At 34.4% G+C, this 14,675-nt stretch overlaps 1 protein-coding gene across 6 annotated transcripts in view; it reads left to right on the plus strand.

The window, feature by feature from the left end:
- LOC111153487 (vacuolar protein sorting 13 homolog A) overlaps positions 1–14,675 on the plus strand; it is a 225,743-nt gene that overhangs the window by 82,090 nt on the left and 128,978 nt on the right. For all 6 annotated transcript variants that reach the window (XR_002641007.1, XM_022512530.1, XM_022512531.1 and 3 more), the window contains exons 24-26: positions 7,437–7,518; positions 8,935–9,089; positions 9,484–9,640. Coding sequence is in view for 5 of the 6 variants with exons in the window: in XM_022512530.1 (XP_022368238.1) it covers positions 7,437–7,518; positions 8,935–9,089; positions 9,484–9,640 (394 nt within the window). In the remaining variant the exon portion in view is untranslated. The remainder of the gene's footprint in view (positions 1–7,436; positions 7,519–8,934; positions 9,090–9,483; positions 9,641–14,675) is intronic.

Consider the following 14,675-nt stretch of genomic DNA (forward strand, 5'->3'; position numbering starts at 1 on the left):
AAAAAAAAAAGATTTTATTTATTCATAAGAGGGGGAGAGAAGAGGCAGAGGTTGAAGTAGGCTCCCTGCGGAGCAGAGAGCCTGATTGGCCCTCCATCCCAGAACTCTGAGATCATGACCTGAGCCAAAGGCAGACGCTTAACCGACTGAGCCACCCAGGTGCCCTTTTTTCAGGTTTTAAAACTTTTTATTTGCAAATTAAAAATGGTGCATTGCAATAATTAAAATCATTTGAACAAAAAAAATGGCCCTGTGATTCAACCCCATAAACCCCGTTTACAGCCTGTGAGATGTCTCGGATCGCTTGGTTTTTACTCTAGATTTCACTGTTTTCCCACCCAGCATCTTCCTTCACCAACATGCAAGTTCTTTTCCTTTCCTGCCCGCCAGCTGGCAGATGGGAGTGGCAGACCCAGCCTTCGTTGTCAGTATAGTCTTTTAAACTTGATCCAGCCTCTTTGCATGTTACAAAGTTGAACAGCTAAAAGAAGTAAAATAAGGTAATGCTCATATATGTACAGTGCATGTTGGCAGCGCGCGCCCTGCTATGATTCTCTTTGCTTGCTTCTCCTGTTCATTCGTTTCGCCTGTTATTCTACCTTCTTTGATATTGAATTTCTCAGTCTCAGCCATATCAGGTTTGTCAGACGTGGTTGCAGAGGAGGCAGAGTGTGGTGCACAAGCAAGTGAAGTCTGGGCAGGAGCTGTGCTGGGCCTGTTGTCTTTTTGATAATGGCCACCCTAACAGATGTCGGCTGGTATCTCATCATTTTGATGTGCATTTCCCTTATTAGCATCGGGCATCTTTTCATGTGTCTGTTGACCATCTGTATGTCTTCTTTGGGAAATGTCCATTTCCTCTGCCCATTTTTTAATCGAATTATTTGCTGAGTTGAATGAATTCTTCATATGGTTTAGATATTAATCCCTTATCAGATATATTATTTGCATATATTTTCTCCCATTCACTTCATTACCTTTTCATTTGTTGATAGTTTCCCTTGCGCAGAAGCTTTTTAGTTTGAGGTAGACCCACTTGTTTATTTTTGTTTTTGTTGTCTTTGCTTTTGAAGTCTGATCCAACAAACCATTGCCAAGATTGCTGTTAAGGAGCTTACCTGCCTGTGTTTCCTTTAGAAGCTTTATGGCTTCAGGTCTTCCATTCAAGTCTGCAATCCATTTTAAGTTGATTTTGTGGATGAGAAAGGAGTCCAGTTTTATTCTTTTGCATGTGGCTGTCCACTTTCCCCAGCACCATTTATTGAAGAAACTGTCCTTTCCTTGTATATTCTTGGCTCCTTTGCCAAAAATTAATTGATTGTTAACTCATAGGTTTATTCCTGGGCTCTTATTTTAGTTCCACTGATTTACGAATCTGTTTTTTGTGTTGGCGCCATATTGTTTTGATTACCTTAGCTTTGTAATAGAGCTTGAACTTAGGAAGTGTGATGCCCCCGGCTTTGTTCTTAAGATTGCTTTGGCTATTCAGGGTCATCTAGATATTAGGATTATTTTTTCTACGTGTGTATAATACATTACTCGACTTCTGATAGAAATTGCATTGAATCTGAAGATTGCTTTGAGTAGTGTGTACTTTTTAACAATACTGCTTTTTGCAGTCATTAAGTGTGAATATCTTTTCATCTCTTTGTGTCTTCAGTTTCTTTCATCAGTGTTTTATAGTTTTCAGGGTACAGATTTTTCTCCTCTTTGATTAAATTTATTCATAAGTATTTTTGATAGAGTTAAAAATGGTAATTCTTGAAATCAGATAATGTGACATCTAAATTGTTTGCTTTTCCTCAGTAGTTTCCACTAGTTCTTCCCCTTTCCCGATAACTCTTAGAATCAGCTTTTCAATTTTACAAAAAGATTTTGCTGGGATTTTGATGGTGATTTTATTGTATTACCAACTTGGGGAGAATGGACCTTTTAACAATATTGAATCTTTCAGTTCATTAACATGATACATCTTTTCATTTATTTAGGTCTATTTAGTTGTTTTTTTTTTATTTTAAGATTTTATTTATTTGACAGAGAGGCACAGTGAGAGAGGAGATATAAGCAGAGGGAGTGGGAGAGGGAGAAGTAGGCTTCCCATAGAGCAGGGAGCCCAATGTGGGGCTTGATCCCAGGACGCTGGGATCATGACCTGAGCTGAAGTCAGACGCTTAATGACTGAGCCACCCAGGTGCCCTTATTTAAGTTTTTTCATAAGAATTTCTAGTTGAAATGTACATGTGCTTCACATGTTTTGGTGTTCTGTGTCCTCTGAAAATCCACATATTGAAACCTTAACCCTAATAGCTCAGAATGTCGCTGTATTTGGAGATAGGACCTTAAAAAGTGGTTAAGTTAATATGAGGCCATTAGAGTGGGTCCTGATGCAGTCAGTGTGGCATCTTCATGAGAAGTAGAAATTAGACACAGAAAAGGACACCAGAGATGCGCATGTACAGAGAAAACCCCATGGTGGGAGCAGGGGTGCAGCAGGGAGGTAGACATCTGCAAGCCTAGGAGAGCGGCCTCAGTCAAAACAAATGATGCCAACACCTTGATCTTGAACTTCTTATCTTTCTGAACTGTGAGAAAATAAATTTCTGTTGTTTAATACCTCCAGTCTATGGAATTTTGTTATGGCAGCCCTTGAAAACTAATATAGGTTTTGGTACCAGAAAGTGAGGTGGTGGTGTAACAAATATGTTGTAGTAGGTTTAGCACTGGATAATAAGTAGAATGTGAAAGGGGGTTTTCAGGCAAGGTTATCCTTGTTGTAAAGTGGGAAAGAACTTGGCTGAATTGTTTTCTAGTGTGGAACTTGTAAGTGATGAATTTGGATATTTAGTTGAGATTTCTAAGTAAACTGTTCAAGACATGGTCTTATTTTTTCCTAATTGCTTAGAGTAAAATGCAAGAAAAGATACATTTTTAAGAAGGGTTTGTTAAATCAGTAACAGAACTTAAAGATTTGGAAAGTGCTCAGCCTATCCATATTGCAAAAAAATGGAGAATTGTGTTAGAAAACCAGGGGTATTTGCACAAACACTTGATAAAGACGTGTGACTCACGGCTTTAAGCCATTATCTCACCGAAGCCAGGAATAGAGATGGGGCTCTACCAGCTGAAGTACTACCAGCTTAGACTAAAGAGGGCAGAGTCAGGACAAAATGAAGAAAATCCCTTGAAGTTCTGGGATACTACAGGGTAAGACAGTAGGCCATCCAGCTGGGTATGTGCTTTATTCTTCAGTAAAAGGGAAAAGAATAATTTTGAAAGCTAGTCTGAGAGCCACAGTGGTGCCATTACCAACATGGGTTCAATAGGTATGGGTTCTGGGGGCTAAAGTTCCCTCCTGGATTTTGAGAATTGTTCTACTTTCTTGGTTTCAGTGGGTCGTTCTGCTACTTAGTGGCAGGAGTGTAGTTAATCTTATCTTTTTTTTTGTTTTAATTAAAAGATTTGTTTTTAAATTTATTTGACAGGCAGAGATCACAGGTAGGCAGAGAAGCAGGTGGGCGGGGGGAGCAGGCTCCCTGATTAGCAGGGAGCCTGATGTGGGGCTCGGTATCCCAGGATCCTGGGATCCTGGCCTGAGCTGAAGGCAGAGGTTTAAACCCACTGAGCCACCCAAGTACCCCTAGTCTTATTAGGTATGATAATAGCTGTCAGTTTTTCCATCTTATTTCCTAGGTTGGGGGAGGTGTTCTTTTATTCCTAGTTAGCTAATAGTTTTATTTTTATCAGGAATATTTGTAGCATTTTATGGAATGCTTTTGCTGCATCAGTTGTAATCATATAGTTTTCTTCTTTATTCTTTTAATATGATAAATTACATTGATTCTTGAATGTTGAACTAGCCTTGCATTCCTAATGTAAGCCTCATTTGTTCATGATATATTATCCTTTTATTACAGTGTTGGATTTATTTGCTAATTTTTTGTTAAGGATTTATGATCATACATGATCATGGTTTATACTTATTAGGTGTTTGCATATGATATCAGAGAAAGTCCAGCCTTGTGAAATGAATTGGAAAAGGTTTCCCTCTTCTCTTACTTTACAAGATTTTTTGTAAAGAGTAGATACTGTTTCTGTCTTAAATACCAGTGAAGCCATCTATGTGTAGAGTTTCTTTATTGAAAGACTTTGAAATTGTTTCATTTTTACTGGACTGTATCTGTTTATTCTTGCATAAGCTTTATAAGATTTTCTCTGTTAAGGAATTTGTTTCATCCAAGGTGTTGAATATGTGGAAGTAAGGTTGTTCCTAACATGTTCTTATCCTTCAGATGACTTTAGGATCCATAATGATATCTCATCCATTTATTATCTAGCTCTTTTCAGATCCAGAATTTCTCCTTGAGTTCTTCTTAAAATTTCTCTCTTCATTAATGTTTTCTTTTTTCTTTTTCAAGATTTTATTTTTTTGTCAGAGCAAAAGTTAGGGGAGCAGCAAAGGGAGCGGGAGAAGCAGGCCCCCCACTGAGCAGGGACTAATGCAGGGCTTATGTAGGACTCGATCCCAGGACCCTGGGATCATGACCTGAGCCAAAGGCAGGCATTAACTGACTGAGCCACCCTCATTTCTATTTGTTATGACATCCATGTTGGAATTTCCTTTAGCTCTTTCTCTATGGTCCTTTTTAGCATTCTGAGCATATTTGAGACATTAAAAAAAAGTAGTTTTTTAGTAAGTCTAGCACCTTACTTCCTCCTGAACTGTGCTTGCTAATTTTGTCTCTGTTATGGGGCGTTCTTATGTATTTCTTTGCATAGATTGTCATGTTTTGTAATCAGACAAGGAATTATGAGAAAACTATAGACATGTATGTTCATTAACATAGATAAAAAAATCCTTAAAAAATACTACAGCCAAATGGTATGATATATTATAACCAAATGCATTTACCTTATGAAAACAAAATGATTCACCAGTCAGTGTTATTAATCATATTAATCATATTCATGGAATAAAGGAGAAAAAGTTATCATCTCAATAAATGAGGAAAAAGTATTGACAAAACCCAACAATTATTGATGGTAAAACTTCTTTAAAAAATTTGAGAGAGAGAGAGAGCACAAGCACGGGAGAGGGAGAGGTAGAGAGAAGCAGACTCCCTGCTGAGCAGGGACCTTGACTGTGGGTTTGTTCCCAGGACCATAGGATGCTTAACCCACTGGGCCACCCAGGTGCCCTGATGATAAAAACTCTTAAATGGGGAGTAGAAGAGTTTCTTCCTCATAAAGGACATACAGGAAAAACCTGTAGGTAATATTGTATTTAATTTGAAAAAGACTGAATACTTTCCCTGTAAGATCTAGAATAGTTCAAGAATACCTTTTCTCACCACCTCTATTCAAGTGATAGTGAATGTTCTAGCTTCTGCAAAGAAATCAAGAAAAAGGATTAGGAAGAAAAAGTAAAACTATCTTTATTTGCAGATGAAATGATCATTCATGCAGAAAGTCCTAAGGAATGTAGAAAAATATCACTAAAAATAGCAAGTTTGCAAGATACTTTATCAATGTAAATAATTGTTTCTAAAAGTGAAAAATATTCCATTCATAACAACATTAAAAAGGACTAAATACTTAAGAAAAAATTAACAATAGAAGTACAAGACCTGTAAACCTTAAACTGCAGAACATTTCTGTAAACAAAGAAAACCTAAACATTGGAATGATAATCAAGGAGTGGAGGCCTGACCTCATTGAGTTGGCAGTCTTCAAACTCTCTAGATTTCTCACCACCTCAATCAGAATATGGAAGATTTCTCTTCTGGAAATTAACAAGCTAATTATAAAAGTGTATACAGTAATGTAAAGGACACATATTAGCCAAAACAATTTATTATTTTTAATGTGAATTCCAGCATAGTTAACATACACAGTGTTTACATTAATTTCAGGTGTACAATACAGTGATTCAGCCCTTCCCTATATTACTTTGTGTTCTTCAAGATAAGTGTACTCTTAACCCCCTTCATCTATTTCAAAGCCACCCTCCCCATTATAACCACCTGTTTGTCCTCTGTAAATAAGAGTCAGTTTTTTGGTTTGTTTCTTTCTTTTCCTTTGTTTGTTTCTTAAATTCCTCATGGGAGTGAAATTATGTGGTATTTCTTTCTCTGGCTTATTTCATTTAGGACCATACTCTCTAGATCCATCCATGTTGTTGCAAATGGCAAGATTTCATTCTTCTTTATGGTTGAATAATACTGTGTTGCGCATACATACTACATCTTTATTCATTCATCTATTGATGGAAACTTAGGTTGCCTTCATAATTCTAGCCAAAACAATTTTAGATAAGAATAATATTCGAGGTTTTCTAATATTTGATTTCAAGGTTTATTTAATAGCTATTTTATTAAAGTGGTTTTGTTTGGTATGGGAATAGACATATAGATCAATGAAGTAGAATAAAGCTTGGATGTAAATGTACACTATAATACATGGTTAAGATATATTTGATATCATAAAAAGATGCCAACCCAAATAAGTGGGGGGAAATGTGATAGTTCTTTCAATAAATGATTTTAAAATGACTAGATTTCTGGAGTTGTTATATAATCTGGAGACATGTTCAAGGATGCTTATGGTAGCACTATGAGTAAAAGCAAAAAATCTGTAAATAATACAAATATTTATCAACAGTGTAGTGGGCAAATAAGTATTGCAAATATGCAGTATAGTAAGGTAGTGAGAATGAGTGAACAATCAATTATGTGTAAAATTTAAACATTGTTTTGTAGAAGAATGTCTTATAATATTTATGATACTCCCTTTTTGTACAGTTTAGAAAGAAACAGGATAAAGAATGTTAAAGAATGTTAGAGAATCATTAGTAGGACATAAAAACAAGTAAAGTGAAATTGTGATCAGTTGTAGGGAATATAATCGAGGAGAATCACATGAGATGCTTCTAGGTATGGGTATACTGCTGCTTAGAATGTTTTTCTTAGTTTTTGGTCTGGGTAGAAGATTCAGGTATGTTTTTTCTTATTATTTTATCACATTGCATTTTATGTTTTTATGTGCTATACTTCTCCAAGCAGTAAAAAAGTCAATTTAATGAAATGTTTTTCAAAAAATGAAAAGTAAAACTGAGAACTTCATATCTCTGTAGGTTTTAAATATTGGGATTGGTTATTTCCTATGAATGTCCTGATAGGTTTTCTTATTTAGTGAGACATTGAGCTAACATTATTGTATCTAAGATCTTTTCCTACTCGAAGCCTGTCAACAAGAAAATTAATATAATAGTTCTGTGATTTTTATTTAGCCTTGAAATTGTACAGCCACTTCTTGAAATCTATATTTTACAATTTACTTTCCTAATTCAAAGTGGGATTTTTTTTTTCATTATCAAAATTGTCTTAGGACTTTGAATAAAAATCTTTGTGCTAATTAACAGTGAATTACTTTTCTTCCAGATGCAAAGGTCCACCTCTGTGGGAACAACACAGATTTCACAGAAAATGCTTCCTTTCTTGGAACTTCCATGTGTTGATGATGGTAAAATGAAACTGGTTTAGGAAGTTTTCTGTACTAAAATGTATTATGAATATAATTTTCATTTTGAGACTATGCAAAAAATTGCAGGCAATAGCAGATATGTATATGTTTTCCAGAATTTTCACTAAAATTCCTTTAAGATAATAGAAGTGGGATGTTCCTTAAAGTTGCTTTTGCAGCAAGAATTTTTTGGTAAATAAAAGTAAAACTCCTGATCTCACAAAATCAACTAGTAAGTTAATCTTCTTTATCTTCCTTTGAGCTAGGAGCCCCTATGAAATGCTATGGATTATATAATTTATAATGTTGCTTAGTTATTTGGAGAATCTTGTCATAGTAAAATTTTAGTTTTATTTTTATATTTTCCTCTTATATTATTAAACAACAACAAAAAAGTCAGGCCTTAATACCTACATTCACATGTGAAAAGTGGTAAATATTTTGACACCAGATACCTGCTTTCCTTGGCCACATTGGAAAGAATTTTTTTAAGCCTATTTTTAAGGCCTTAAAAATTGCTTAATCTTAAGTGACTGAAGTTACCATGTCAATCTTCAGTTTTCTAGAGAACATTTTTCTTTCTGTGTGGGTAAGGGGCGGGAAGGAAATGTTTGTGAGATCATCTGCCCTAAATTCAGTTTTTGGTCGTTAGGGATATGTACTTCAGGTAGTTTTAGTTTCCTTTAAATCTTCTTTTAATGATTTTACTAGTTTTGGAGCTGTTTTTAATAGCAAATTCTAGAAATTTATTGTATATATATGTGTATATACACACACAGACGCACACACGCACATACACACATCCATGAATGAAATAGTGATTGATCTCTGTTTCTTCATTCAAACCTCAGGGTCTGCTTTGTGCTTTTAATATTGCAGATTTTGTAACTCAGCCCTATTTTTGCTACCCAGGTAGAACAAGCAAATTAGTATGTTCCTAGTATTGGCATTTGCTATAAACTTTTTTTTTGCAGGGCACCTGGGTGACTCAGTCAATTGAGAATCCAACTTTGATTTCAGCTCAGATTATGACCTCAGGGTCATGAGATCAAGCCCTGCATTGGGGGGGCCCAGCATGGAGCCTACTTAAAATTCTCTCCCTCTGCCCACTGGTGCATGCACATTCTCTCTCTCTCTCAAAAATAAAAAATAAAATTTTTGTTTGCAGTTTTATACTAATGACTTTAAAAGGTGATGTTCATTAATCTAAAGGTGAACTTTGTATTTTCTATGTTTTTTGTCATCCAAAATGTTATTTTCAGACAAGCTCTATTATTTTCTCATCTTTTAATTTAAATCTTGAACTATTTAGATTGCTAATGTATTAGTATTCATATTTATCTCAGAAAAATTATAAAAATGTTATTAAATCAGTCATTTTGATTATTGACTTAAATAATGTTCTATAATATTTAGATTCAGAGGAAGAATTTTTTGATGCACCATGTAGTCCCTTGGATGAACCTCCTCAATCTCCCTTTGAATTTCAAAGTTATCAGCCGAAGAAGTTTCAAAAGCTGTATTGTTCAAAAAATATGATTCAGTGTAAAATAAGATTTGAAGTGCCAGAGGTGTGTACCATGGTAAAATTAATATGGCTTCTTTAAATTGGCATTGCTGCTATTCATTGTATTTATATAGGCTCATTACTAACATGTACTCCTGTTTCATCCAGTTTAAAGCTGAATCCAGATGTTGCTATGTGATTTTTCCTCCCCTTTCTTTGAAGATTAATTTTCTTAATCACAGGTTAGGAGTTTAGATCATATGTTATGGTTATTTGATACATATTTATTAAAAATAGTTTATACAACGTAAATGTATATGTGTGATATAAAATCTTTCCTAAATTTTAAGTGCAGATCATATAAATACCTTATATCTCCATTTATAACCACCATCTACATAAATAATTTTTTATTTTGGTAGTGGTAGTTTCTTTTTTCTTTTTTCTTTTTTCCCTAGGTTTTGATTCAGTTTTATCACCTTGTTGGAGATTGTGAACTACCTGTGGTAGAGGTTGATGTTTTAGGGTTGGGCACAGATGTGGAATTTAGAACATTTGATTTGAAAGCAAATGCCTTTTTGAAAGAGTTCTGCCTAAAATGCCCAGAATACTTTGGTAAGCATCTCAATTTTCTTAAAGTAATAAACTTTTATTGTTTGACTCCCTACTAGAGAGTTTAAAATTGTCTAGGCTTTAAATCAGTACATTTATTAAAACATCCTCAAAGAAATACTATATTATGAATTGGTTGTCCGTTTTTATCTTTTACTTGGAAATCTAAGAAGGTAGATCAAAGACAAAATGGAGATTCCTTTTCATAAAGGAAAATAAAATAGACCTGGTTTAATTTTAAATCTAACTCAATACTACAATGCTGCATTAGTTTCCTAGTGATAATGTAACAATTTACCACAGACTGTCTTCCAACCACAAAAATTTGTTATCTGTTACTCTGTTAATCAGTAGTTTGACGTAAGTCTTAACAGGTAAAAATCAAGGTGCCAATTAGAGTTCCTGCATGGAGAATCTAGGGGAGGATCCATTTCCTCGCTTATTTAGTTGTTTCCAAAACTCATTTCCATGTGGTTGTAAGTCTGCTTCCTGCTACTAACAGGTAAGGACTGGCCTTAAACCCCCACAGGCCTAAGTCCTTGCATTTGGTTCTCTATATCTCAGAACCAGTACAGGGTGATAGATCCTTCTCATGTTGTCATCTCTGATCTCAGTCCAAGCTAATTTCCTCTTTACCTAATTGCCTTTGCAAAGACCCTTTTGCTATATAAGGTAACATATTCTCAGGTTTAGGCAGACATAATGTGGATGTCCTTCGGTCTCAGGGCATAACATTATTTTGTCTACTATAAACATTTTATGTCCCATAATCAGAATGGATATATTATATTATACCTTGGATAGTATATCCATTTACTTTGTTAGGCACTTAGGAGAGGGTTTTGGATTTATTCTTGTAAGATAATTCTGAATGGTTGTTGGAATGATTTAGATAATTTATTTCTAATGCGAATGCCTTTATTTCTTTTTCTGGCCTAATTGCTCTGGCTAGGACTTCCAGTACTATGTTGAATAAAAGTGACAAGAGTAGGCACCCTTGTCTTATTCCTGATTTAGAATAAAAGCTTCCAACTTTTACCATGGCATAGGATGTTAGCTGCGGGCCTGTTATATATGGTCTTTATTACGTTGAGGACTGTTCCCTCTCTGCCCACTTTGTTTAAAGTTTTTATGTAAGTGGATGTTGAATTTTATCAAATGCTTTTCTTCTTCCATTGAGATTATAATATTTTTATACTTCATTTTGTTAACATAGGCTATCACATTGATAGGTTCGTGGATGTTGAACCATCCTTGGAATGTAAATAAGCAGGAACCATCCTGCTTGCTTATGGTGTATGATCCTTTCAGTGTATTGTTGAATTTATTGTGCTTATATTTTGTTGAGGATTTTTGCATCTTTGTTCATCTAAAATCAATTGACCTGTGTCTGGATTTGGTACTAGGGTAGAGCTTGACTTGTAAATGAGTTTATAAGTGTTTCCTCCTATTTCTCAGAAACATTTCATTTGAAGATTAGTATTAATTCTTCATTTAATATTTGGTAGTATTCATCAGTGAAGCCGTCTGGTCCTGGACTTTTGTTTTTTTGGGAGGCTTTTGATTACTGATTCGATTTCTTTATACATAATTGGTCTATGTGTGTTTTGTATTTCCTGGAAGGTTGTATGTTTCTAGGAATTTGTCCATTTCTTTTTATTTTTCTTAATTATTTTTATTCATGCAATTTTTTTCTATAAATTTGAAATTAATTCCAAATAAAAAGTAAAAAAAAAAATACAATGCCTTACTTCCTGAGCTCAGTTATATATATACATATATGTTTTAATATTAAGTTAAATATTAAAAGTTTATATGTTTAATATTATACTCTAAACCAGATTTATATATCTTTTTTTATTCAAACCTATACTTTATTTTTTAACTTTGAAACCTGTCTTCATTTTTTTTTATTATGTTACGTTAGTCACCATCATTAGTTTTTGATGTAGTGCTCCATGATTCATTGCATAGAACACCGAGTGCTCTGTGCAATGCATGCTGTCCTTAATACTCATCACCAGGCTAACCCATCCCCCAACCCTTCTCCCCTCTAAAACCCTCAGTTTGTTTCCTGGAGTTCATAGTCTCTCATGGTATTTCCCCCCTGTGATTCCCCACCTTCACATCTATTTCTTTTAGGTTGTCCAGTGGTTAGCATCATGATTTTTCATTGTAGTCTCTACGATCTTTTGTATTTATTCGGTTATCAGTTGTAATGTCTCCTTTCTCATGCCTGATTTTATTTAAGCCCACCTTTTTTTTTTTTCCTTGGTGAATCTAGCTAAGGGTTTGTGCATTTTGCTTATCTTTGAAAGGACCCAGCTCTTAGTTATACTGATCTTTTCACTTTTTTTTTCTTAGTTTCTATTGCCTTTATTTCTGCTCTGATATTTTATTTCCTTCTAATTTGGGGGTTCATTTGTTCTTTTTCTAGTTCCTTGAGGTATAAAGTTAGATTGTTTGAGTTTTTTGTTTCAAGATGTAGGCATTGCTGTTCTTTGCCCTCTTAGAAATACTTTTGCTGCATTTCCTAAATTTTGGTATATTGTATTTATGTTCTCATTGGTCCAAGGTATTTTTAATATTTTTTTCTTTTGATTTCTTTGTTGACTGGTAAAAATTGTCAATATCTGCAGTAATTCTTTGTAGATCTTTGTAAAACTGTCACTATTTGCAGGTGACATGATATTATATATAGGAAACCTTAAGGACTCCACCAAGATGCTGTTAGATCTAATCAGTAAATTCAGTGATGTTGCAGGATAGCAAAATACAAAATTCTTTTGGGTTTCTATACACTATGAGAGGGAGAAGTTAAGAAAATCCAACAATTTGCAATTCCATCAAAAAAATAAAATGCATAGGAATAAAATTAAGGAGGTGAAAGACCTATATACTGAAAATTATAAGAGTGATGAAAAAAAATCAAGACAAATAGGTAGTCTGTGCTTATGGATTGGAATAATTAACATGGTAAAGTGTTCATATTATCCAAAGCAAATCTACAAATTCAGTGCAATCCCTATCTAAATTTCAATGACATTTTGCACAGAAATAGAAAAAGCAATTCTAAACTGGTGCTAGGAAAACTGGGAAGCCATATGCAAAACAATGAAACTGGACTATGACTACTATCTTACATAATCCACAAAAATTAAAATGAATTAAAGGCTTAATGGAAGGCCTGAAACCATAAAACTCCTGGAATTAAATATAGGCAGTAAGTACCTTTACCTTAGTCTTGTGTTGATTATTTGGGTCTGATTCCAGATGTAAAGACAAGAATAAACAAGTAGGACTACATTAGACCAAAAATCTTCTGCACAGCTAAGGAAGTCATGAGCCAATTGAACCATTCCTACTGAATGGGAGAAGATGCATGCAAATCACAAATCTGATCAATGGTTAATACCTAAAATATGTAAAGAATTTCTGCAATTCAATAAGCAGAAAACCAATTCAATTAAAAAAAAAAAAAAAGGCAGAGGGTCTGAATAGACATTTTCCCCCCAAAAAACATAAAGGTGGTTAACAGGTATATGATATATATACTATTTATTGGGGAACTGCTGCTCGAAACTACAATGAGATATGACCTCACACATATCAGAGTGGGTATCACCAAAAAGACAAGAACTAACAAGTGTGGGTGAAGCTGTGGAGAAAAGGAAACCCTTGTATACTATTATAAGTGTAAATTAGTTTAAAGATTATAGAAGACAGTATGTAGGTTCCTCAAAAATTAAAAGTAGAATATCATATGATCTAGCAATTCCACTTCTAGGTATTTTCCCAAAGAAAATGAAGACACTAACTTGAAAAGATAAATGTACTCCATGTTCATTGTAGCACTGTTTGTAATAGCCAAGATATGGGAACAGCCTAAGTGCAGTCAATGAGTGAACACCTAAAAGATGGGAAATCTTTATTCACACACATAAAAAAACATACAACAGAATTCTATTCAGCCATAAAAAAGAATGAAATCTTGCCATTTGTGACAACATTCATGGACCTTGAGAACATTATGCTAAGTGAAATAAGAGAAAGATACCATCTGATCTGACTTATATGTGGAATATTAAAAAAAAAAAAAATCCAAGCTGATAGGTACATAGAAGATTGGTGGTTGCCAGAGGCAGGGGGCGGGGAAAGTTCAGTTGGCATGGGTGAAGGGGATCCAAGAAAGAGGAAAAAATTTCCAGTTATAAATCAGGAGGATATAAAGTATAACATAGTGGTTATAGTTAACATACCAAATTGCATATTTGAAAGCTGCTGATAGTAAATCTTGAAAGTCCTCATCACAAGGAAAAATAAAATTATAGCTATGTATGAGGACAGATATTTAACTAGATAATTGTGATGCTCATTTCTTAATATATACAAATATTGAATCATTCGGTTTTATACCTGAAGCTAATACAATGTTATGTATGACTTAATTTAAAAAAGGGAACTGATCTAGTAGGTTAATTTTAATTTTATAAGGCTTTTTTATAACAGAAGAACATTGTATATGATTAGAAATGACATTAAAAAATTTTAGTTAACTATTTTTGGAGCGATTTTTGATTTACAGTGTGATTGAGCAGTTCAGGTATAAGGATTTCCCCCTGTACTTTCACGTGCATAACCTCTCCCATTATAACATCCGCCACCAGAGGAGGACACTTGTTGCAGTTCATGTACATTGACACAATACACCCCATGTCCATAGTTTATGTTAGGGTTCATCTTAGTGCTGTGAATTCAAAGGGTTTTGGACACATGTATAATGACATGTATGGAGCATTGTATTATCATGTGCAGTGGTTCCAGTGCTCTAAAAGTCCTCTCTATTCCACCTCTTCATCCTTTCCTGTCCTGCTGCTCCTCCTGGAAACCACCGAGCTTTTTTACTGTATTTATAGTTTATCCTTTTCCTGGAACGTCACGTAGCTGGGATCATACTATATACAGCCTTTCAGAATGACTTTTTTCAGTTAGTAATATGTATTTATTTCCCTATCTTCTCATTACTCAACAGCTTACT

Source organism: Enhydra lutris, unplaced genomic scaffold (assembly GCF_002288905.1).
Source record: "Enhydra lutris kenyoni isolate GAN:26980312 unplaced genomic scaffold, ASM228890v2 scaffoldscaffold33, whole genome shotgun sequence".
Classification (NCBI taxonomy): Eukaryota; Metazoa; Chordata; class Mammalia; order Carnivora; family Mustelidae; genus Enhydra; species Enhydra lutris.